Source organism: Antedon mediterranea, chromosome 5 (genome assembly GCF_964355755.1).
Source record: "Antedon mediterranea chromosome 5, ecAntMedi1.1, whole genome shotgun sequence".
NCBI classification, from domain to species: Eukaryota; Metazoa; Echinodermata; class Crinoidea; order Comatulida; family Antedonidae; genus Antedon; species Antedon mediterranea.
The window spans coordinates 13,426,148-13,451,725 of NC_092674.1; the positions used below are offsets into that span (position 1 = coordinate 13,426,148).

A 25,578-nucleotide genomic window follows, 5' to 3' on the forward strand; every position below is an offset into this window, starting at 1 on the left:
CAGCATTTTTCTACTACAGTAACTAAATATCTTGAATATGATTTTAGTCGTGTTTCAAATGTAGAAGCTATGATAGTCATTGCAATAAACAGTGTGTATTATTACCCAAATTAGATTATTAGATTATTGCATTGCATAAACAGGTTAAACAGAAACAAAATAGTTTAGTTACTGCAATAACTGCAATAAGATAATCAATCTCTGTAGACAATTTATTATATTATTTCTCTGTGATTTTTTGCCTTTGAACATCATGAAAATGGTAGTATTACAAATGAGGTATTTAATTATTATTAATTATTATGAAAATGGTTTTGAGCATCTTGTGTATAATATACAGTATGCTGTGCTATATAACATGGACTTGATAGAAATAATTTATGACTAAGCTCTGTCTACACTATCACACTTTCTGTGCCTAAATTGACGTGCCGATGGACACGATAACATCATATCAATACCCTTTTTTTTGTCAAACTGTGATAGTGTAGACAGATCTTATAGGTATTTATTAACTTTGATAGGTCCATCAAAAGGAACATGCATTTGTGGTCAGTGTGAATGCAAGCCAGGCTATAGTGGTCCTGATTGCAGTTGTCCAACCAGCATTGAAAACTGCCTAGCATCTACTGGAAAAGAGTGCAATGACGCTGGACACTGTGAATGTGGTGTTTGCATGTGCAATGCAACACTGGTCTACGATGGCCCAACTTGTGAGGATTGTGATGTAAGTTCATTTATGTTAAAATATTTAGTGCATCCTCAAATTCAAATGTATGATGTCATCATCATCAGGATTGATCAAATGCCCTATTCATAGAAATATTAATAAATTATTATCCATTAGTTCAATTTTAATTATTTTATTTCATGTAATCTGGGATCTCTTTTATACAAAGCTTCTGGTTTCTTGAGACTCCATTTCATCATTTTAACATTGTACAGTTACCATAATAATTTATACTGTACCATAATTTTTCCAATGATTTTTCTGATGATGAATAAATGTATTTGTATTATAATATACTTCTATTTTCTATGTAAAACTGTCTTAAGTTTAAGTCATGTGACACCCATCACCGAATCGTTCCACCTATTTTGTACTTACTGTACGACAGAACCCCATAATCATATTTACTGATGTTTGTAGACATGTCCAGCTAAATGTGATCGCAATTGTGACTGTGTGCAATGTCTCGCTTACGGTACAGGTATATCTGAGGAAAAATGCCAAGAGTGTCCTCAAAGAATTATACTTGTCGAGGAAGAAGAATTAATAGGTAAGAATTGTAGGAACATTTTAATTGAAAAGTAATAAACTCATTTATTTTATTTGATTTGTCTTCAAGATTCTGTAAACCTTCTTGTTTCATTTCTTTTATTGTATTCATCTGATAAAAAAACTTTAAAAAGGATAAAACACAGATTAAATTACATTAGTACAATCCAATGTCTTGAGTTGCCATGTTGTAATTGGTGGTTCACAGTGTTGATAAACTATAAAGTATAGTAGGACAAGCATATGACAATTTAGGAAATGTTTCTGGTTTGTTCAGGGAAGAGTGCCTTATGCATATGTTGCTTTCACGACACATGCATTGCGTACTACACTTCCTGTCGAAGCAAAATGAACAAGTGTTTTAACAAAACTTTTCTCTGAAAACTACGCTGTTATGCAAATGAACAGAAATGAAAGCTCTTTATCAGCTATCTGTTCATGATGTTATAAGAACTGTATAATCTATACTGAGTTTTAGCAGGTACTGTATAATTTATGCCATTGTAAAATATTATTATAAAGATTTTCTTAAGCACTTAAAGGAAATCTTCTGTGATCTAATAGTTTTATATACTAGTTGTTTATTATCTTGAATTATACAAAATTTGTAACAAATAAAGATTATTTATAAAGGAAGAAGAAGGTTTAATTGGTAAGAAGTCGAAAAGTTGAAAAGTAATAAACTAATTTATTATATTTATTTTTTATTTAATTTCATTTATATATTCATCCGTTAAAATTAAAATTGATTAAAAAAATGGTCCTCATCATCTGTTTTCTATGGGGTTGTGTATTGCTGATCTAGCGAATTATAGGGCTAGGCCTGTTTGTGTTAATCAAAAGCTTTCAGCACTTGCATATTGATGTTTCCAGTTCATAAATTCCTTTCAGGGAAATTGGTTGTTCGAATAGTTTTTACTTTTTGCGAACTGAAAAAAAAATCAGGAATTGATGGAAGTAATTCTCGGGTGGGACATAAACCCATGACTTTTGGCAGTAATGACTGAAGCATTGTTTGCCAAAACATTTTATTTACTTTCAAAATATAAATCGCGTTAAAAAAAGTACTGCTCTAACCACTGTTGAAATATATCCCCTATGAAGAAAACTATGCATTGCTTTCTATAAAAACCTTGTATCTCCACATAGTTTTACAGGTGGATGCTTTATATTTTGTGCTAGGTAGGTGTGTAATGAATTGGAGAATGCCAGAGATTCCAGTAAAATATAAAACTTAATAATAAATATAAAATACATTTCTGGTTTTAGATAAGTATTTTGATAAAAGGCCACACAGATTCCAGTAATAATAATAATAATTAAATTCTGGTTTTTTGGTTATCCGCACTTGGCGGATAACCTCTTGTTATTGTCACGATCTTTTTTTTTTAGGTGATCATTTAGAATAAAATGATCACCTATTGTTATTGTATCAAATCTTTGTTATTATTTATTACTTTCTGTACAGATTTTGTGTAACAGATATCTCAAAAAGTTTAATGTCAATGATTACCAAAATTTCACAATGTCTTTCAAATACTTTAACTTAGTTCTAATAAGCTTTTCAGCGTGATCACTCAACCGTGACGTAATTTATACGCCATTTTGTGAAATCACATTATCAATCATATCTCCATAATTAATTATCACATATTAATGTAATTCACTAAACGTAAACTTCAGGTCAAGTGTAAAAATATTAGCAAATAAAAACGCACGCACACGTAGGGTCATGCGCGTGAAATCGCGCTTTAAAAATTTAAAAACCTCAAAATTAAGTTTTGATCAATTTAGAGCATGAATTAGGCCATTTGTGTGTTTCAAAAAATTACTGCGCAAAAAATTTTTTTTGCGCGCGCGATACTTACGTAAAAAATACGATTTTTTTTTACAAATCGCATTCTACTCACCATCTTTAGTACATTCACCAAATTTGAGTCAGTTCCGATATAAAATAACGCTATACGAGCAGGTTCAAAATGATAAAATGCGCAAATTAATTGCATCAAAGTGTTGAAAATGGTGAAAAATAAGGCATTTTAAAAATCAAAATAATTCTTCAGAATGCACGATGACCCCCAATTTTTTTAACTTTTTCTGGAAGCCGTTGAGTTGTAGATATGAATTCATGTACACATTTTACGTACAAAATGTTTTTACGTCATCAAATGGCCACTTGAATTTAAAATTAAGTTATTTTTCTCTTTTGTCATTCTTTTTCACATTCAATAGAACGCATCTCTGTTATTTTGTGCCGGGTTTTCGCTCAATTTTCAGTATATGATTGCTCAATTAATTGACTTTCTTATGACTTGCCACTACTTTTATTTTGATGACGTCATCATGCGTAAAAACTTGATTAACATAGGTCGTGTAAGTTCACCTTCACCGTAAATTTGAATATCTTACAGCTCTTCAGAATTAAAGGTTACCTTGATGATTATAATTTATTATGAAAGCTGATGAAATGTAGATATGAATTCATACAAAAAAAAAGCCTATTGGATGTTGTGACGTTAACATATGGCCAGTTGAAGTTAAAAAGTAGTATTTTCATCTTTTTCGTAAAAGTTATACAAATTTCAAAGACCGCGTACAGCGCTTCTACGTGCCAAATTTTCTTCCAATTCTTATATTTATTTGCTCAATTCATTATCTTTCGAAATTGTCATCTTTGAGTTTATTTTGATAATTCCATCATACCACAAAATTGGAACATGATGTGTGTCCCGTAATTTTACCTATGCTACACTGTATATAGATATATACAGTATATACTGTACATAATGTATACATATAATAGGCACAACACAGCACTATAAGCGTATAATAGGATGGCATACATCAACATTTTTCGATTGTATGTTAACGTACGTGCATGTTTAACAAAATATTAATGTCAATAAAATTATAAAAATGATCACCTATAATTCGTCTTTCCCAGAATTTTGTTGCGCGTGTATCTCTAAATCTTCTTAACATAACATTGTATAATTTTATCAGATGATTGACCTCTATCTGAAGATGTCGTAATAAGGTTTTCGGTCGCCTCTGAGATGCGCAGTGTAAGTTACGCGCGATTTTAAGAATTTCAATGATTGATCATAGATAAAAAACTAAAAGTCATTTTGTATTGACACTTGGTGAAAATTTAAGTTATATCAAGGGCACACTTTCTAGGGATTAAAAATGGCATGTTTCACAAAAAGTGACTTTCTACGCGTTTCATGTTATTTTGAGCATGTCAAAAATTCGCACGTGGCGTTAAAAATATACTTTTTTCACGTGATTTATGTTTTTCCAGCCTTTTCTAGTAATTTTACCAACTTCTAAACAATTTAGACTTAAAATTACGTCATACGAGCACGTGGAATTGGATAATTTGTTCAAAAATTCGTCAAAATTATGCCTTCTTTTAAACAGTCATAAATTCTAAACTACATGGTGAAGTTTATTTTTTATTACATATTATGGAAGTTGATGAGTTGTAGATATAGAATCATGCATCGATATGGCTAACCGGACATTGTGACGTCATCGTATGGCCACTCAAATATAAAATAGAGGATTTTTGTCTCTTTCATCATAGCTCATCACATTTAATAGAGCACATCTCCACTTATCCGTATTCCATTTCCCCCTATTTTTTTATTTTGTCTAGGCCAATCAATTGTCTTTCGCACGATATACCATTTTTTAAATTGTTATGACGTTATCATGTGCAAAAGCGTCAATAACTTTGGTCACTTATTTTCACCTATTCTGCACTGTATGTAGTACGTATACAATATATAGTGTAAACTGTATATACTTAGACGTGACACAAAATAGAGAGCAAACATTTTTTCAATGGCATAATCGTTTTTCTGTGCGCAATATTCTAACGTATGACGTGGCGTTTGCGCTGCGGATAACCTAACTCGTCTGTAGTGACGAGTTGAAATCTAGTATTATTTGGAATTATTTCACAATTTTTAAGACATATAATACAAGGGTTAGCCATGATTTTGTAATAAATTTTTAGGAATCACTCTGATGTTGATATGAAAACTAAGGAATTCACTCTGATATTGGTATAAAAACAAGGAATTCACTTTGATATGGGTATGAAAACCGCATATTGTACAGTACAAATCAAAACTTTGCATGAGCCACTAAATATATGTGTTCCGACAAAAAATACAACATTTTCTGATTTCTGATTGGCTGTTGTTCTGACAACATATTGGGTTAAAAAATATGGTATATATTAAAAATATTTTATTGATGTTAATAAAATAATCTGATGGCAATTGGATTCAATTTAGAAATGATAATACTAATATTGCTGGTACAATCAATGAAACATATGTAGATTACATTAACATCATAAAAAATAACTATTTGAAGCAAAGTATCCTTAAAAACGTATGGTGTACGTTATTGTCAACGCAATGGATTATACAAACTGTCAATTATGATTGGTCAACTCACTAGCGTTTGTAGCGATTTCTGTTTTTTAAATCATTTTTTTCAGATTTTAATTATTTTTTTAATTATTTTATTTATTTATAAATGTTTTTAAGTGTTATATTTGTATGTTACTTGTCTTGTCAAATTATTTTGTACTAAGGGTCCGTATTATGATCAGCTTTGTCTGGATGTACTATCCTTGTTAAATATTGTTGAAATAAAATAAATATGGGGACCACACCTTTTGGTAAAAAAACATTTTTTTAATATTGCCACTTAACTTTATTTTATATGAAACATAACCATGACTTTATGTTTGTTTAAATGAAACGCATCATCATTGTACTCTACAATTGTCTTAACCTTTTATTGAAATATCTGGTATCTTTATAGATAGAAAGTAGTTCACTACAGTTAAAATTATAAAAGTGTATAAAAATAAAATAATAGTATGGAGGTTATGAATTTATTTATGCCAAATTTGTGGGTTTTTTTCACAGTAAATGGAACTGATCCTTGTACATACAAAGATGAACTTGGTTGTCTCTTCTCTTTTAACTTTGTTATGAATGGAACAATGGAGGTGATTCTGGTACAGAAAATAACATGTAAGTAATGTAAAAAGAAAACCCCAGCAAAATGAAACCCAATACATTGTCTAAAGCTCTGTCTATACGTACACTATCAAACTTTATGTGACAAAAACATGTTATGTGCCCATATATGGTGATGAAAACTACCGTAATGGGTACATTACACTTTTTTGTCAAACTATTTTGATAGTGTAGACATAGAGCTATATATCGAGATCTCTGTGCACTTCACACACGCGCACACACACCTTCATATATACAGTATACATCCCCTCATTTGACGGGGACAATTTGATGGACATCAGCAGGCATACTGAACTTTTTTCACAAACAATTACGAAAGAGTACCATCAGTAACCTGTATTCTTTGTATATTAAACATCTTTTATTTCAATTTGAGACATGCACTTCATTATTATACTAGACTTGTTTGTACAAAGTATGTGAAATGCATGATAGAGTTAGAGTGAAAAAAATGATTGTAATGGCTTTTTTGTAGGAAATATTTGCAGAAAAATAAATGTCAGTCAAGTGCAGCAAACACGGCTTGTCTTGATTCAACATGTGCAACACTTCATGTTAATAATTTATATGAATATTTATCAACATGTCGTACTTTATTTTCAGCTTGCCCAGAAGGAATAGATGCCTTATGGCTGGCTATTGGCATCATTATTGGTATATTACTAGTTGGTCTAGCCCTTCTGCTGGCCTGGAAGATAGCTACATATATATATGACAAACGAGAATATGCTAAATTTTTGAAAGAGTTAGAAAATGCACGAACAGATGCAGTAAGGAATGATTATTTTTTTTATCTTGTAGTTAATGTTTATTTATTTATTATTTATGGTTTCCCTTTAAAGACCAGACCATTTTTATGTAGAGTCACCACTACATAGCATCCAAGTTCACTGTAGCTGACTTTCCAAGAAAACATTATTTATTTTAAACATTTCTATTTGCATTTGAACTCTCTATCTATCTCTATATCTATTTCTAGTATGATTATGATGTATCGTAGTATTGTAATTGAAAATGTTAAATCTAACAGTACTAGTAAATACCTTAAACTAAAAGTATAAGTATATATTTATGTCAATTTCTGTGATTAACATGCATTGCATTGGAACATTAGCATTGAAAATACTAATTGAAATGTAATATGTTTATGAAAAATTAAACCAAGAAAATATTACCTAGACATACTTACTTGCTTTTTTTCAGAATATAAATCCCCTTTTTAAATCTTCTACGACAACCTACAAGAATCCAACATATGGTAAATAGAAGGTTTTATGCAAGATGTTGATACCTGTTGCCAAACAAGACCTCATTCAGAACCATCCAACAAGGCCAGATCAAATTGAAAACTGATACACAGACTAAATGATATCAGAATAATAATTTATGGCAAAGTTCAGACTGTAACTGACAGATCAATCAAGCCTGTTATCAGAAAAAGAAATGCCCACTAGGCTACAACTGAGATCAGATCAAAGTACCATGAGATACTCTCCACTGGGCCACACAGTAGGATATCAGAACAAAGTGGCTTGTCCAGATCCACAATACTAGATGCCGTGGCCAACACAAAATATACCACATAATTATATAAAATGGTCTGATACCAGAAACTTAACCAGAGCATCTTGTCAAACAGAATTCACCACAGGTATCTGATAGAACATGAAGTGTCTGTACTATAATTAGAGTTATTAATTCATTGGCTAGAGAGCTAACTCCATATTTAACAATAAATTGTTATATTCATTACCATAACAAATAAGTAATTTATAAAAACTGGACTGTACATTTATGTATGTTTATATTTAAAAATATATATATATACTGTATATAAATTCTGACTCATGTATTCTTCATAATATTGTAAGTTATTGTTTTATGTTACTAAATAATATTTTTGAAAAGATACAGCGGATAATTTGTTAAGCACCAGAACTGTCCTCATCATTTTTCTGTAACATAGTTAGCACTCTAGTCAATCTATTAATACCTCAATGGTACTAGATCATGCTGAATTTGGTGCTAAGTTGCAATATGTGATAAAATTAGAGGTTGATTTGACAAAAAAAAATTAGGATTTAAGAATAAATTAGAGTAGCGTATAGTGGTGTGGCCATGTCTTCTGCCTTTAAACAAAGTGCTTTATTTTATTTAAGATAAATATTTTATATAAAACATGTGAAAATGTTGTTATTTGTTCACATATTTTAAAAATTATAATAATATCTTATATTATGACAGTATTGTGAGCTTACCAAAAGTACTGTAATTGGTTACTCTATAATAAACCTTAAAACACAGTACTGACTGTATAAATAAGAACTCACAGCCAGTGTTCAAAGGAAACTCTATTAGGCTTGGTTCCCACTAGGACGCAGTACAAGGACGTAAGCCGCAACGAAAGTTTGAATGATCTTTTGCGTTGTGGCTTACGTCATTGCATTGTGTCATATTGCGAACCAGACTTTAAGGGGACACTGGTCCCAAAGGTGTCCCCTTAATACAGTTTCCACTGTAATATTTATGCAGGTACATAACAAAGATGGAGGAATTTTCCCACTTCTATAAAAATATCCTAACTATCTAGTTTTCTGATTTGATGATAATTCTCCAATTTATATGGATATGTTTCAAAAGTTTAATTGTTAAATTAATACATAAAAAGTAATATAAAGCTAAAAAGAATCTTTATAATGTTTAAAGTATTAAAAACTTCAAAAATCTTTTTAAAAAATGTTCATATTTCCTGAATATATCTCTTATATTTATCCTTCCTTAAATTCACAATATACACTTACTACTGTTTTTTTACTTGGGCCATTCGGCAATGTATTCATTCACTATTATACAATCACAGGTCAATACGTAACATTTTGTCTTCTAAATTTGACTCCATATACATTAGTGTCAAACCTGTACAAAGGTCATATAAAAGGCAAACTGGTCCATACTGTTGGGTACTATAAACATTAGTAAAATCATATTGTAATATTACTACTTACTACTGTTTTAAGTTTGTTTTTATTGTTACTTTGTTATTTATGTGTATATTATTACTTATTTAAGACATAAAAGACGTTTACTATATAATATCAATATGAAATGTAATAACAAAATCAGATAAAAATGTTTATGAACCAGCGTGGAACCACTTTCATGATCAAACAATAATATTACATAGTATACCGTAAAACATCGAAAAGAAGTCCATCTCGATATCAATCCCATGACTTCTTTTCTTTTTTTCTCTTTCTTTTGTGGCGCAAACACCACTTTTATTCACATTCATATTATCTCATATTACATAAAATCGTATTATTTAACTTGTAAATGTCGTTACAGTTCATAAGTAACATTTTTACATATATGAATTCTGTATTACTCCTGTTTTCATTAATTTTCTTATATTTTGCTTTACACTTGACAGGATCATCATTATCATCTATCCCGTTTTAAAATAGTTCACACATTTTCATTTGTTTGTTTTCATTTTACAACCCGGATTATACAATATATTTATATACATGATAACAAGAAATAAAAACACAATAGGCCTAATAGCTCAGTATCACCAGTAACCCGTATCACAGTAATTCCTTTTCTGATAATCGTATCAAATTAGAAATTATATTAGCATAATAGTATTTCTTAAAGCTACCCATTTTTCTATACTTGTGACTTCTTTTCAAGATACTATGGGCTTCTTTTTCGAAATAGACTGTATTATAATGTCAAAGGAATAGAAATTTATGATCGTGTTATTATACGGTATCGATATTAATGACCTTGCAACCATTTTTAACCATGGACTCACGTATATTTATTCTACAATGTATTGTTTTCCAAATGCTACTTTTATTTCATCTTGTATCTTCTTGTCTGCTTCCTTGGCAAATATATAAAATTGGCAGAGAATGTTTTAAAAATCATATATGAAACGTCATTAATTTAATCTTTTTGCCATTAGATTTTGTATTAGAATTATTTAATTCAAGTTTAATGTCAATCTTGATCATTTTTGATGAAATAACCGTCTTTAAAAAAACTGTTTACCGGTACATTATTGATTTTTGTTAGTATCAATGTGGTAGTTATTAATAGTTCAAGGGTTTGAATTGTGTAAACATTGAGTATTTAGTGAATTTAATATAAACCAATTCTTATTGTATTTTAGGCCTATGTAAGAGCACAAGCTCGTCCAGGGATGTCGGGTCGTTCGGTTCAAAATAATTCTAATCCTAAGGTGCCCTTTCAAGTTAGAAACCAGCAGCGAAAGTGGTAAATAGGCCTCATGACAATTATTTGGAAAATTCATTCATCTACTACTATACTAGGCCTACAGCTATATTTTCTTTTAAAAATCTTGGCTATGGACTAGGAACAGCGAAGAGTAAGACTCGTTCATCTTTTAAAATTACAGTACAAAGCTCCCGGCCCTTAAAAAAAACATCAACAATACCAAAATTGATATTGCTTTTTATTTAATTGTGAATTACTATAAAATAGTGTATTTATGTAATTATTAAATAATATATACTAAAAACAATCACATCTAACCCAATTCTGTGACATTAAAAAAAAAGGTGTATCTGATTTTCCAACAGCATTTTTTATATAATCTTGTAATATATTTAGGCCTATAACTTAGTTTACACAATTTTATTTTTATTTATTTTTGTCTGTAAATAATTGTATCTGATCATAATGTTATACTAGAAGAAAGAGATCGGCAATAATAAATAGCAATGTGTCGATTGGTCATGAAGGCACCAACTTCAATTTGTACACCAGGTATAATATAGATCACGCGTTTATTTATTATGAGTGTTGATATTAACTGTACGTGTATTTTGCCATATACTTTTCATTAAATCAATTGACTTTAGTACAACCTTTACGTAACGTTATATTTTAGAATTATGAATGCTGCTTTATTAGTAGTATGGCCTGTGTGGTATATTACGAGGTTGTATCGTCTTCTCGTCTTTAAAATCGACAGCGTAGGACACTGCGATGTCTTGCAATGTCCAGCAGATGAAGTGGTGCGCGCTGCGAGTGCTGTCTTACAACCTTATGAATTTAGTGTATGTATATAATGTTTGAAACATTAAATTAGTTAAATGTAATCCGTAAGTGCCTTGAAAAAAAAAGCTTGTAATATTTTGTATAGATATTTATAGTATTAACCGTACACAAATGTTTTTATAATAGCTATATTATTATAGGATAATATCAAATAAAACACTTTATCACATCATTTTGCCCTTTGTGTTACGTCATTGAATATAGCCTATATTCGTCTATTGATCCTTCTAATAATATAGGCCTAAGTTGTCAAAATAAAGTACCGGCACAAACAATTCTTTTATTTTACGATATAAAAATTTATATTATAACTTAACTTAACATTAATCTTTTACTTGACCACCAGCAGATAAATATGGATACTGTAGGTAATAGGTCTTTACTGTATTCATTTCTGCCAAAGATTTTTATTTTATAATATGGTCGCGTTTAGTCTGAACTACGCGCGATTTTATGAAATGTTATCATCATAAATTCGAAACCAGATATTTTCCAATACAGCACTGGTTTATAATATCAAAATAGTCAACTTTCTACAGAGCTTTACCATTTAAAATGCACACAATAAATGTCCTAAAACGTTGCCGGCTATTTTGAGCATTTCAAATTATCATGTCATTGTCCGTCTTGTTAGCGTCACGCTCGTATTATGCACGGCGTACAAAACATACTTAACGAGGCCATTTTTTATGAACTAAAACGAAACACGACATGCAATTTAAACTAATAATTCGTGCGATTACAGCGCCTCAGATGCCAAAAGGTGACAATGAAAATTATAGATGTACAATTTTTTTTCCGATCCGAAAAATCATCATATTGCAAACTTATTTTTAGGATAGAGGATAATCATATTTCCATCACCGCATTTATAGGTTCTATAGAGCGATTTGGCTTAAACTTGGTAAAAAGAATAACACATGACGTCTATATATAATTCAAACTTAACAGATACAAACTGGAACGCCCACTCACTGGTAATATTAATAAACAAACAATAACTACTAAAAACTTGTGGATCAAGTCTAGCGAATCACCTAACCGTAAAATGTACACACGCAACAATAGTGGACTAATCGTACACAGCATAAAGTTGTATTAGCTGGTCTAACCAGGGAAGAGTTATTAACTCTTCCCTGGTCTAACTTATAAAAGGATGATGGCTTCCAATTGGCAGTGCAGTGCAGTCTTCTCCTACTCCAGAGTTTTATTCATTTTATATAGTCACATTGATATCAACTTCGTTTTACAATATGGATTTTGACGATGTTCTAAAACTTCTTGGCGACTTCGGTCGATATCAGAAGCGACAGTATGCCATGGTTTGCCTAATCGTCATTCCTGTTGCAATACATAGCCTATCGCATGTGTTTATCTCCGCTAAAACAGATCACTGGTGTGTCGTACCGGAGTTACAAAACTTTAATTGTACAAACAGTGATTCAGTCGAAAGGGAAGCATGTATCAAAATAAAACAAAACTTAGCAAGACCTAAAGATGATGTAAATACAATACCAAACGAAGCACAATGCTGGATGTATACGAGCGAAGACATCACGGAAGCACTTTTTACAAACAACGTATCTCGAGAACTTGACATTACATTGTGTACAAATGGATGGGAATACGATACCTCTCAGTAAAAGTCAACTATCATCCAATAGGTAAAGTCAAATATAGGTAGTTACGTAAGCATCTAAAATTGTGTTCATATTAGTAGCGTGACATCACAAACGATGCGATGTTCCTTGTCAAGTCAATACGGACATTTAGGTGTTTCACGATTTAGGGAATGGTTCTTTCTCAATAGTTACTGTATAGGAATGCTTATAAATAGATGGAGAACTAATAAATAACTATGTGTGCAAGCCCACACCACAAGCGTATTTTTTTGGGCTGAAAGAACATTATTCGCTGCAATAGGCCTCAGCAGAGAGCTTATACATTTTGTCTGTTTGGCATAATATTGATTTGGGCGGTATGAAGGGAGTTACACATAAAGTCTTGGAAGTTTTGTTAGAAAGAGAAAAGAATTCATGTTATGATATCGTAATGTTGGTAAAAGTCTCAAAATTATCTTTCTTCAGCACTAGTGGGATGAGGTGATAGAAATCATCTCACCACCACTAACCACTGGAATCAGTGTATTGAGCTTCAAACAATTATCTTATATTTTATATAATTAATTAATTCCAAGCTGGAACTTTGACAAATTTTTATTTAATTTCCGGTCAACTAAAGGTCCAATTCTATAACTGGCTCAGTCGCGCTATACGTGTGTTCTGTTGAAAATCGTCGCCCACCACGGTCTTAGTGTATTTCAAATTATTAGTTACGCGTTTGTTTCTTTTTGTAATACAGGTTTCTAGGGACACTGTGTCGAACCAGGGAGATACCTCTCGTACAATGGTTAGAGCACATTATCTAGTATACAAACCCATCCGTTAACGACAAAATTATCACAGAATTAGCGGTTTTTTTTTTTTAAATTGTTGTCGACATTATTGTATGAGAGAATTTTAAGAGATATTGTACGCGTTGATGTGAGCTGAATGGCATACGGTGGTAGAAAATTTTCTGATTGGTTGATCAAATGACAGTTTGTCTTTCTTTGTGGTACTGCAAAGACTGCATTATGTGGTTGGGAACAGATTACTGGGAAAGAATCTCCACTCACGCTCACGGAGGTTCAACTGTATCAACAATTTAAAAAAAGAAGTGATTTGATGGTCACTTTATCATGCACGATTGAGTGAGATGCTTTCCGTGTTAAACTTTGTAGTATAGGATAAATATAAATTGCAACGTTAAATTGGCAGTATTATACAATAACATCTTTCATGAAATGTTTATTAAAATGAATGAGTCCATGACTCTAATTTTTATGATAGTAGGCCAAATGGTATGAAATTTATAGCAATTAAAATTATGCCAAGAAAATGTCAATAATGTGTCAATATATTTGTTAAAATATCGAATAATAGTCATAAACTTGCCGCATACCGCGTTACTTACAAAACAAGACATTTCACTTCCGTATGAATGGATTGTGAGTATAAATGCCGGGGCCATCCAGTGAACTAATTATAACAACTCCAAACATTTCGTTTTATATTCAAATGACACACTGAAAAAAGACCCGAACGTATCTTTTTATGCTGTATCAACCCTTTTTTATCAGCTAATCTTTAAACAGTAGTTAGATAGTACATCAAATTTAATTTAGGTTTACCGAAAACCAAACTAAGTTGGTCAGGGTTATCAAATCTACGGTGGCCTGTACGTGTCACGGCAACTGTTTTTAAATATCACGGCAATTTATAAAAAAGACACGGCAATTTACAAAAAAACACGGCATTTGAACAAAAATACCACAGCAACTTAAAAATGAACACCATGGCTTTAAACAAAAATTACCGAGGTTTATTTTGTAAATTGCCGTATATTTTTTTTAAGGTTGCCGTGACGCTTACAGGCCACCGTACAAACCGCGATTGAAAGTATGAGCGTTTGCTCTAATGACGTCCTAATGATTGTGGTGATCGTATTTTTTCCCCTTTGTTTGTTATTACGTTGGTATGTGACATTGTTAGAGCTCATGACACTGAATAAAATCTCAAAGTAGCCTATATAATATATAATTTCTTGGCAAATGATGCATGTGATACGATTATAACGAGTTACACAAATCAAAGTTAACTTAACGAATACCATGCACAATTGTAGAATCACTAGTCCTTAAAAAATTCGGCAAATCTCGGTTCACCTGAGAAGCTGTTTATCCTGAATCTTGACGTTGACTATATGTTGTTGTGCACTTTAACGAAGAATTACTTTTTGTTGTGGAAAGGAAAGACGACAATCGGCACAAAATAAGTAGAATACTAATGCCTTTTCAGAATGTTTGAATAAATAAAACACGAATGTTGAAAGATAGTTACAAGAAAGAGATAATAAACAAGGATCATTTATTCTTAATTTTATTTGTATATGCTGTACAGCTCACTGCATGTTTATTAGTATCACATTTTGTAATGAAAATGTATCAACAAGAACGTTATTATATTATTACAAAACAGTGTTTAACGTTAAGTGTTTATCAGTTGTAAACCATTATCTTGATTTTACCAGTTTCTGTTTTATAATTTCAGTTTGATCTTGTCTGTGAAAAGGCCGCAAAGCCATCGCTTTCACAGTCAATTTTTTTTGTTGGAACACTAGTTGGTTCACTTGTTTTTGGAGCTTTAGCGGACAAGTAAGTATTTTAGCATTTCCTAATTGAACAGACGACCGGCGACGTATTGGTCTGTCTGTTGTTTTAAAATGTAGGGGTATATGTAGTTAGTAGATTTTGAATGGTCTTACTTATATATTATCATTGCGAAATTCATATGTCAAATTTATTTGCAACTAAACGCTTATTTAATAGAACATTCCAATTATTTATTGTTTTGTGTTGTTATATCAAATGATAAATCCTTGTTGGTGCTATGAGCTAAACAACGAATGTTGTAACCGTACACATAATTCCATTGAATTGCTCTATAATCAAAATCACAGTTCGCATAATGTCACTCTTCCGTGACTTAAAAACCTAAAATATCTTTGACATAAACAAATTACAGACATCCCTTTTCATGTATCGACTTAACAATAAAAAGAATTCTTTCTAAAGAATAATGAGCTGCACAGCTAAAATACCCGAAATGTAAATGTGTCCAATCCAACTCAGCCGAAACTTTCTAAAATCAATCATTCAACAGGACCCGTACTATGGGACTCCCTTAACAAGTTTAGTTACTTGACCATACTTGTACTTTTATCACATTTAAATATAAATTCAAAAATACCTAATATCACAATAAAACCAATATTTCAACTCAGCTTTTATCCTTTGTCTCTGTAACCCATATTTGTTCCTGTATATTGATCCACATTTTACTAATAATGTCTTTCCTGATGGAACCAATATAAAAGCTCTTTGAGCTTATTTGGTCCCTTAGAAAATGACAAAACTATTTACTGTATTATGTTTATCATACTTATAAATATTGCTTTGTTCGAATAAAAGAAACTTTTTAAACAAATTAAACCGGTTTAAAATTAAAATTGGTAACAATCTGAAACAGATATGATACAATGGGACTAGTGCAGACCATCGGTGCTAATAATGGAGCTATACAACAAAAGTAAAGTAAAACTCTTTACTAATTGATTTGTTAAAATTATTTTACATAATATGCTATTTTAGCTATAACGCTAATTTAGAAAATGACTCTTTGGTTCATTCAATGTATTCACCAAAGTCCCGCACTGTATCTTGTTTGATAAATGACACTGTAGTTGGGATTATAATTCATTACATGATACAAATACGCATTTTTGTTATAATTTTCTACATAGGCTTGGGAGGAAGACTGTTTTGTTTTTAGCTGTAGACTTGCAGTGTGGATCTGGAATATTAACTTCTTTTGTGAAATCGTTTGCTGCTTACACGGGGTTGCGATTCATCAAGGCGGCAGCGAACATTGCTGTTTTCATCACTGCCTTTGTTATAGGTAGGGTATTTATATATAGATATGCATAATCTTCGCTCAGTGCAGACCACCTAATTATATTATATATTGTAATTATTTAGATAATTATGGTAGATCGAGTTTATTGTATTTCCAACAAAGATCGACACAATAACATCTTGAAATAGTAGCTTGATGCTAAACATTGCTCTGCCTTACCTTTCTTTAGTCGATGTCTTTCGCGAAAGACAACAACAATAGTTTTACATTACATTCATGTGAATAATGGACGAACAAATCACCTTGTTTGATCCAATCATTAATCAAGTGCTTCACTCGTTCAGTGCCCACCTTAACCAGATGAGACGCATACACCAATACGTCTGAACAGGGGCTGCCATAAGTGTCAGCAGTTATGATTTCAAATGCCTAATGGAACCAAGCTTCATATATACATTATATACAGCACCCGATATTCCAAGATTATTGTCAAAGCAATAACCGGACCAAACGTTGCTTAACTTCGGCCACCTGGCGAGAACCAATGTTTCAACGTGGTAAAGCCGTATGCCTACATTCATTATGCTTTAACGCTGACGAAAACTATAAATATAAACAATAGTTACTTTATTTCCGGAGCAACCCTTTAAAAGTTTAATGTAAGTATACTAAATGCCAATTTACACAAACGATCGTTAACGGTAAGCGGAAAACAAAAATAGCCTATATAGAATCATGTTATTTCGTATGACCTTTTACAAAACAAGGAGCGATTGAGTGGAAACCCGCTCATGATAGATACAAATTCTACCTGGGACAAGCACAAGGTTTTCCACCTACCACTAACCGCTCGAATCGTCTGTATAAATTGCCTTTAAACTGTACTAAAATACACTATAATAATGGTAATCATAGTTTATCGATTACGATTATTATTATTATTACGATTTACTATCGATTCTCTTTAGGTACCGAGACTGTCGGTATTTCCAAACGAACATATGCTGGACTTGTTATCGAATTCTTCTTTGCATTTGGTCTAATAATCATGGCAGGACTTGCATACTTTATCCGTGAACTTTACAGCTTGTGGCTAGTGTTCCTGGGCTATTATATTTTCTTTATATACCGTAAGAGAAAGTTACCAAAACACTGTATAAATACCGTAACACTTTTTGCATATTTTATTTTATTGTTTTATTCTCAAATATTCAAGTCCATAACAGGAGTTTTGCCTTTCCTTTGTAATTATTATAAATAATACAACAAAAAGAGTGAAAGTAAATTGAAGTGATTAACATATTTTTTTCATTCATTTATTTGGCACTTTGACCAGTGTAACGGTAAAACATGTATGAACATGTTAAAAGCTATCAAATACGCTAAATTAATAAATACATTATTGTTTTGTTAAACTAAAACAAGGCCTATATTTTAAAATTATAGGCCTAATAGAAAATTATTTTAGTTTTTAACAAAACAATAATTAATGCATTCGCTCAAATTCTTGACCGAAATTACTCTCTTTAAATACGAATAATCTCTCTTTTTCAAGATTTTTCCCAGAATCAGCACGGTGGTTGATTTCTCAAAAAAGATATGATGAAGCAAAGAAGATAACTGAGAAGGCAGCAACTGTAAACAACGTTAATTTGCCAACAGATTTTCACTTTTCTGAACACACTGTACGTATAATAGTTATTACATATAATCAGGTATACGAAACGTTATCTAATATTTCTTAATTTTAAAACAATGATTGTTTATATTATTGAAAATTTCCAGTAATAATAATATTCATTCACATACAAGATTTTATTGGTTTTTCCTGATGGTAAAACAATTACAATATATGCAGAGATTTCAACAACGAACGGATTTAAAGAGGCATAGAGACATTACAAACCACCAGAGTTGAATACTGGAATTAATTTATAAACGGTGAAGATGTATATGTATCTTATCCCGTATCTTTTTAAAAGTCAACATGGGCACATTTATCTTATTTCTTGGTTCTGGTATTCCTTGATAGAAAAACGATAAAAATACGAAGATAAAAATGTATACACCTACACACGAAACAAGGGTATTTTATTAAGTTATCAACATCAAAAGAAATGTATGTTTCCTAAATTTAAACGCACCTTTCTATTTTGCGGTAAAAGCTTCTTAGATATTTTGACTAGGATGTAATTATTTTTAAGTTATAACATTTCTTCTATTCACTTGCTGAACTTTTATATTTTCAGGGTAAACCATCTTCACTCATGTCGTTTCTTGATTTATTTAGACCATGGCCAGTTTGTAAGAGAACGTTTAATGTTATGTTATGCTGGTAAGTTATGCTTATAATATGTTTTACCTGATGTGTACGGATTTTTTTTTAGGAAACACTAAACGTCTACACAAGCAAACTTTTCATTTTGTTTACTGCATGGTGACAAAAACTTAAGGAACCTCAGGAAACTTCTGAAAAATAAAATTTTGTCTCCACTTCCCTAAAGCATATTCTACACTAGCATAATTAACTTAACAATTTGCAGATGTTTTTATGTCTGTTGGACACTAGTTACTAGAGGCTTTTGACGACCTAACTTCTCCAAACTAAATAGTTTTCTATAGTTTTGTCAAGTTTTCCGCTAACAGACATTGGAAAACTTCCTTTTTCAAACTCAAAATTGGCAAACTAAAGCTGTCTAATACCTTAGCATCTACCATTGCTTGGTGAATTTTGTTTGCCTGCTGTTATTGGAGTCTGTCTTTTTGCAGGCCTTCTTGAAACGATGGTTGTCAGCAGTTTTCCAAAATCAAGTTTGAAAACTAGAGTTTGCTAGAAGATAGACTAGGCTGATTATCAATAGCGTGTTAGTATTATTCAATAGTTACCATACGTCAAAGGCGACAATATATTTAAATTTTATCAATACTGTGACTATTTTTAATAATAATAATTGTTTAAATATTTAAATATTGTTTTTTTTAAGGATTGCTGTTAATATCTCCTACTTTGGCCTCTCTCTGAGTACTTCTGATTTTGGCGTTAATCATTACATATCTTTTCTTGTATCTGGTGCTACCGAGATACCTGCCTATGCATTGAGTATTGTAGCTCTGAACTATTTTGGACGCAGACGATCTTTATCAGCAACACTGTTACTCGGTGGCGTTGCTTGTTTACTAACTATTTTTATTCGTAAGTAAAAAACAACACCAATAACGATAATAATGATAATAATAAAAAAATTTATAATCCTTCATATTTCAAATCAAATGCTCATAGCTGCAGTACATACATGTTAAAAAATGATTAAAACAAGTTAAAATTCCATAAAGGTCTACGACAACTAGTGATACTAAGGTAATTAAACTGTTTGTTTAAAGGATTTGGTATTTGCTTCCATAGTCAAATACAGAATTAGCTTTCGAAAGTATTACCTTTCGAATTCCAACGTAAAAACTTACATGGACACCTTTCAGTAGTTTTAATATACTACATTATTATAAGAATGAGGACAGTAACATTTCAGCACATTACTTGTCCTAATAGAAGTCTATGTAATTTAAACAAGTCATCAATAGATAATAAGTCTATCACTTTCAATCTATACAAATAAGATGTGTCACAGGAACCTTTCTAAACATCATTATCCTTGTTGCTTTCCTTTGTATACCGGTACTTTCTATTCTATTAATTAACTTCTCATGGTGCCCACATTGACGATCTTGTTGTACGCGGTATAGTAAACTTCTCCATAACATTCTCCAGCTGTCCAAGTCTGATGGAACTCTAAACAGTATAGTATCATCTGATGATCTAAGTGAGCAAGCTGGTTGATACGATACAAGATTCTACTCAAATAATAATTTGGAGCAATATTCTGTCGTGCTTTAAATGTGGTTATGAGTAATTCATACTTAATCCTGCGATGAACTGGTAGCCAATGAAGAAGATCTATGAATTAAAAGTTCCTATTAATTATTGGTGATTCGTACTAGAATCACCTATTGATTTTTTTATGAATAAATATAGTAAGACATCGCAGTGTTTTGTTTATACCAATAATTGACTTTGTAATATATTTTTTATTTTGTTGAAAAGCAATGGGAATAGGATGACTGACAGTAGCGATTGTAGGAGATTTTGGAGTAACCGCTGCATTCGGTATTATATTTTTCTATACTGCAGAGCTGTATCCAACTAAGATACGGTTAGAAATATAATATTCTCCTATTTAGTGGTTATAGCTAGTCTAGTTCAATTGATAAAAGTTAAATGCTGTGTTAAACGAGCAACTGTAATATTATAATAATTATAATTGTATATTCGACGTCCTGAGGTGGTGAGGACTTAAAGCACATCATCTTTTTACTCCCCTATTCACTATCATCAAACTCATACAGAATAAAACAATGATTCTCGCTGATGATTATTTTATTTTGACATTATAAACTCATTAGTTTTTTTTATTGTAATGTTGATGTGTTCTTTATCCATTCCATCTTCATTATGATGATGGCGTTATTGAATAAATGTATCTAGTTGTCAAACTTACCGACTGCTTTATTCATTTGGCAATAGGTCAGTTGCTGTTGGTATTTGTTCAACATCTGGTCGGATTGGAGCCATCCTATCACCATATATTCTCCACCTGTCAAGGTATTGGGCACCACTTGCAATGTAAACATTTAGTGTATTAGCTATTTCATCTGGAGTACTTGTTTTACTTTTACCCGAAACTGCCAATAGAAAGTTACCAGATACAATGGATGAAGTCACAGAACTTAAAATGTAAGGGTTTGTTTGTAAATGTTTCAAAATTTGCATTCAGAATGTACTAATAAACCGCAGTCATTGAAATATAATGGGTTCAGTAAGATGTCTAATCTATCAAGGCACGAATTATGATTATTATGTGTAATTTGTTGTTTTTTGTAATTATAAAGTTAATATTTGCATCAATTGTTGTCAGCGCTAGTAAGAGCATGTTGCTTTGGTAGGTGTCTCTGTGTGTGTGGTTTATCTTCTTTCTAAGTTTATAGCATCGTTTCGACCAGGGAAGACGTGTAGACGTATGCTAATGTTACAGGAATACGATCACTTTTGAATTTTATGGTCTGAACAAACATGTTAAAACGTAAAATAGCTATTTTATGTTAAACTAACCAGCCGTACCTTGAGTGTATTTGTATAATTTCTTTCACTTTATTTTCTACACTATTTAATGTCGATTAATGATAATATTAACGTTTTATCATTTATTTTCAGATCTGTGACAAAATTATCGTCAGCAGAATTAGGAGAAAAAGAAGCTATGACATAAACAACATTGATATCATGAGAAACGTTACACCAACGTACCATGATAGACTTCCGTAAAAACGTGAAAAAACAGCAGTTCCAAAAAAAAAAATAATCCAGTCTCCTTTGGCTTGCTCATAAAAGCAATTGGGATGATAAGGGTTATTAAATACTCAACGCTATTACACTTTTTAATCAACATTATGATGTTGATTTGTATCAGTACTTCTAGAATTTTTATAGAATACTAGTATATCAACGTATACCAACAAATTAATGAAAATCCTTATAATAGGTAACTAAACGCATTTCATCAACTGGTTGAAAGTATTTTACACGATTTAAATTTAGACTTTGTATAGCATTATTTAATTTTCTAAAAAGGCGAATTGATGCCTATTCTAATGGAATAACATGAGAATAGGCAGCAATTCGCCTTTTTAGAAAATTAAATTTCAAATTTATAAAAATGTAGGCCTATTTAGAGTATTGGAAAAAATAAACAAATTAGCCAATTATTGAATTGTTAATGATAATACAATGTATAATTGTTATTGATGTACATACCGTATATTTTATTTTAATGTATGGATGATGTTGCATGGGAAACTTTGTATTAACAGAAAAAGCCATAGCATCAAAATATGAAAATAAACAAAACAAAACATCATTTTTTTTACTGATATGTAACAGTGATATACTAATTCTAAGTAAGTTATGATGTACTGAAATTGAAATAAAGTTTAGAGAGTGAATCTCACAAAAAGACAAACAACTACAGCCAGTAATTTGTTTTCTTCCAAAATACTTATAAGTAAGCTTTTAAAACTAATTTGAATACATCATATTAAATATTAAAAAGTGTTTCTAAGATCCACGCGTAGGCTCGCTATTTATTTATTACAGGCATAGAAATAAATTATATATATATATTAAATAGCCTATATAAATGCGTGAACGTGATTGGTTGAGTACGATGATATTGACTGAGTAATTGTCGAGTAATTATCGTGTCCCTGTCATTAAACATATATAAAATCCAGCAAATTCTCGAGTACGATGATATTGACTGTGTACTTTTTGTGTGGCAACACTCGCGTTTGGCGATAAATAAGTTAATAAAAGTAATAAAAGTCATCTACTGGGACTTGAACTCGCGATGAATTGTAACTCCATCACGCAACTTGCTTGAAGAAATTAATCAACTAAACTATTTAAACTATTCATACATAGCGCCCTCGCTTAGTTATTAGTCCTCTCTAGATGTGACCTGATAATAATATTATTATGTATGCTTATTGATGAAAATTATTCTGTTAATTTAAACGGCCTAGGCCTAAGTGAATATTTTATTGCCAAGGAATCATTAATTAGTAATTATCTGTATATTATTCTTCAGTGGTCTATTGGTTAGGACATATGCATTTCAATCAGAAGGTTCCGGGTTCGAATCTCGGTTGGGGCGACTTTTTCTCCTTCTCACAGATTTCCTCATCTTCAAATTAATTAATTAAATTTCAGTATATCACGGTATAGTATTTATTCTGTGCCTGTGGTGTTTAAAATATATATATACTATATATCCCTGTTCATACTGTACATGTTGACTTTATATTTGTAGTAGAATAAATTAACTTTTATATTCGTTTGTAAAGTGAAAATGTTATTGACTTTATACGGTCATTTTTCGCAAAGGTAAGGTGAATTAGGCAGTCTTATTACTTAGGCTAGCCGACCCATACACTTTGCTACATTTTTTAATATAGCAGATGTAATATATAGTTCATCGAGACAAATATCATTCCCTCAGAGATGTCAATTGTTATATTTCACCTCTAAAAAAGTAGGCAATATCTGTATAATATAAACATTTGCAGTAGAGCAGAATCAGTGTCGTGAAATAAACCTTTATTTTTAAAAGTAATGCTAAAGGAATATGTTGTAGTATAAGATAGGAATTCATCAAAATTGACTATACATAATTATGTAAAATTGAGGCATTTTTCTTTTTAAAAAAAGTATATAAATATAAATCAAAAGAAAAATCAATTTAACACAATTTAAAAATACCATTTTATTAAAAATTATTACCCAGTTAAATGTGTGTAAGTCATTGAATCAAAATTAGTAAAATTCCAATCTTATAACATTATGAAAAAGGTGTAGCATCACATTATAATACTTTGTTTTTAGATTTTCAGTGTAAAAAAGTAAGTAAGAATCCGTATCATTGTATATTTATTATATATTTTTTTAAATATTTTTTTTTAGTTAAATAAACTTGAAGTTGCAAGATTGAAGGAATTCAATTTAAGTGCTGGTGTAATACAGATATGGTGGAGGAAAATCCTGGCAACCAAAAGTAAACAAGAGGTCAAACAGGTATTGATTGTAATAGTGTTTTGCCAAATATCTTGCAGGCATCATGCTGTTACCAAACCAAGCCACAGAAGGCTATTTTAACATTGAATTACATCTTAACTTTTATTCATTTTAAAATTTTTAAAATTAAACTAAATGTGTTTATGTACTGTTAGATGCTCAGTCACTGATTGATATGTTGTAGGTTTTAGAGGCTGGAAGGTGAGAGAAGATGTAAAGAAACGACATGAGGCAGCACGTGTCATACACTATGCTATGATGCTGAGTCACTTATTAGAATTGATGTGTTGTATGTTTTAGAGGCTGGAAGGTGAGAGAAGATGTAAAGAGACGACATGAGGCAGCACGTGTCATACAGTATGCTATGAGTGGATATTCAATTCGTTTACATCAACGCAAGTTAGAGGAACAACTAAATGAAGTAGATTCAGACGAGGTAGGCCTTTACTTAAAACTCTCAATTCTCAATCTACGCTGCACCAACATACTTTACCAAGTGAAGTATGTTCCTTCATCCTCATGTACTTTAATGATGTTGAATTAACACATCATCATTGATATGTATTGAGTTATAAAACTAAAAATGTTGAATCGAGAATATTTAATTTACTGAGAGATCAGTTAATTTTTAACTCATGAAATATTCTCACTATTCAAATCATAAACATTTAGTTTATGGTGTTTATACCAATCTAATACTTTTTTTTTCTTGATACAATTTAACATTTATTTTTACCAGTTTGTTGATTTGCTGAGCACCTGAATATAAAAAGTGTTACAGAAGAGAAGCCTGTAAATCAAGGAACCATCATTAACAAGTTTGTGTAAGTTGCAACCACTCCTGCAGTTAATATAGCTTTTGGTATTGTGTTACTTGGTTTGTTGTAAGTATGTTAATCCAGGAACTACCACCAGTATCAAGGTTGTGTCAAATGCCGCAAATTG

The 25,578-nt window shown here is 31.2% G+C and overlaps 1 protein-coding gene and 1 pseudogene across 1 annotated transcript in view; both read left to right on the forward strand.

Moving 5' to 3' along the window:
* LOC140049713 (integrin beta-PS-like) overlaps nucleotides 1-11,608 on the forward strand; it is a 52,460-nt gene extending 40,852 nt beyond the window's left edge. The window contains exons 12-16 of the mRNA XM_072094662.1: nucleotides 525-727; nucleotides 1,151-1,280; nucleotides 6,232-6,339; nucleotides 6,952-7,118; nucleotides 7,552-11,608. Coding sequence (XP_071950763.1) covers nucleotides 525-727; nucleotides 1,151-1,280; nucleotides 6,232-6,339; nucleotides 6,952-7,118; nucleotides 7,552-7,614 — 671 coding nt within the window. The 3' untranslated portion in view covers nucleotides 7,615-11,608. The remainder of the gene's footprint in view (nucleotides 1-524; nucleotides 728-1,150; nucleotides 1,281-6,231; nucleotides 6,340-6,951; nucleotides 7,119-7,551) is intronic.
* Nucleotides 11,609-12,642: 1,034 nt separating this feature from the next.
* LOC140049714 (organic cation transporter protein-like) lies at nucleotides 12,643-22,551 on the forward strand (annotated as a pseudogene).
* The last annotated feature ends 3,027 nt before the right edge of the window (nucleotides 22,552-25,578 follow it).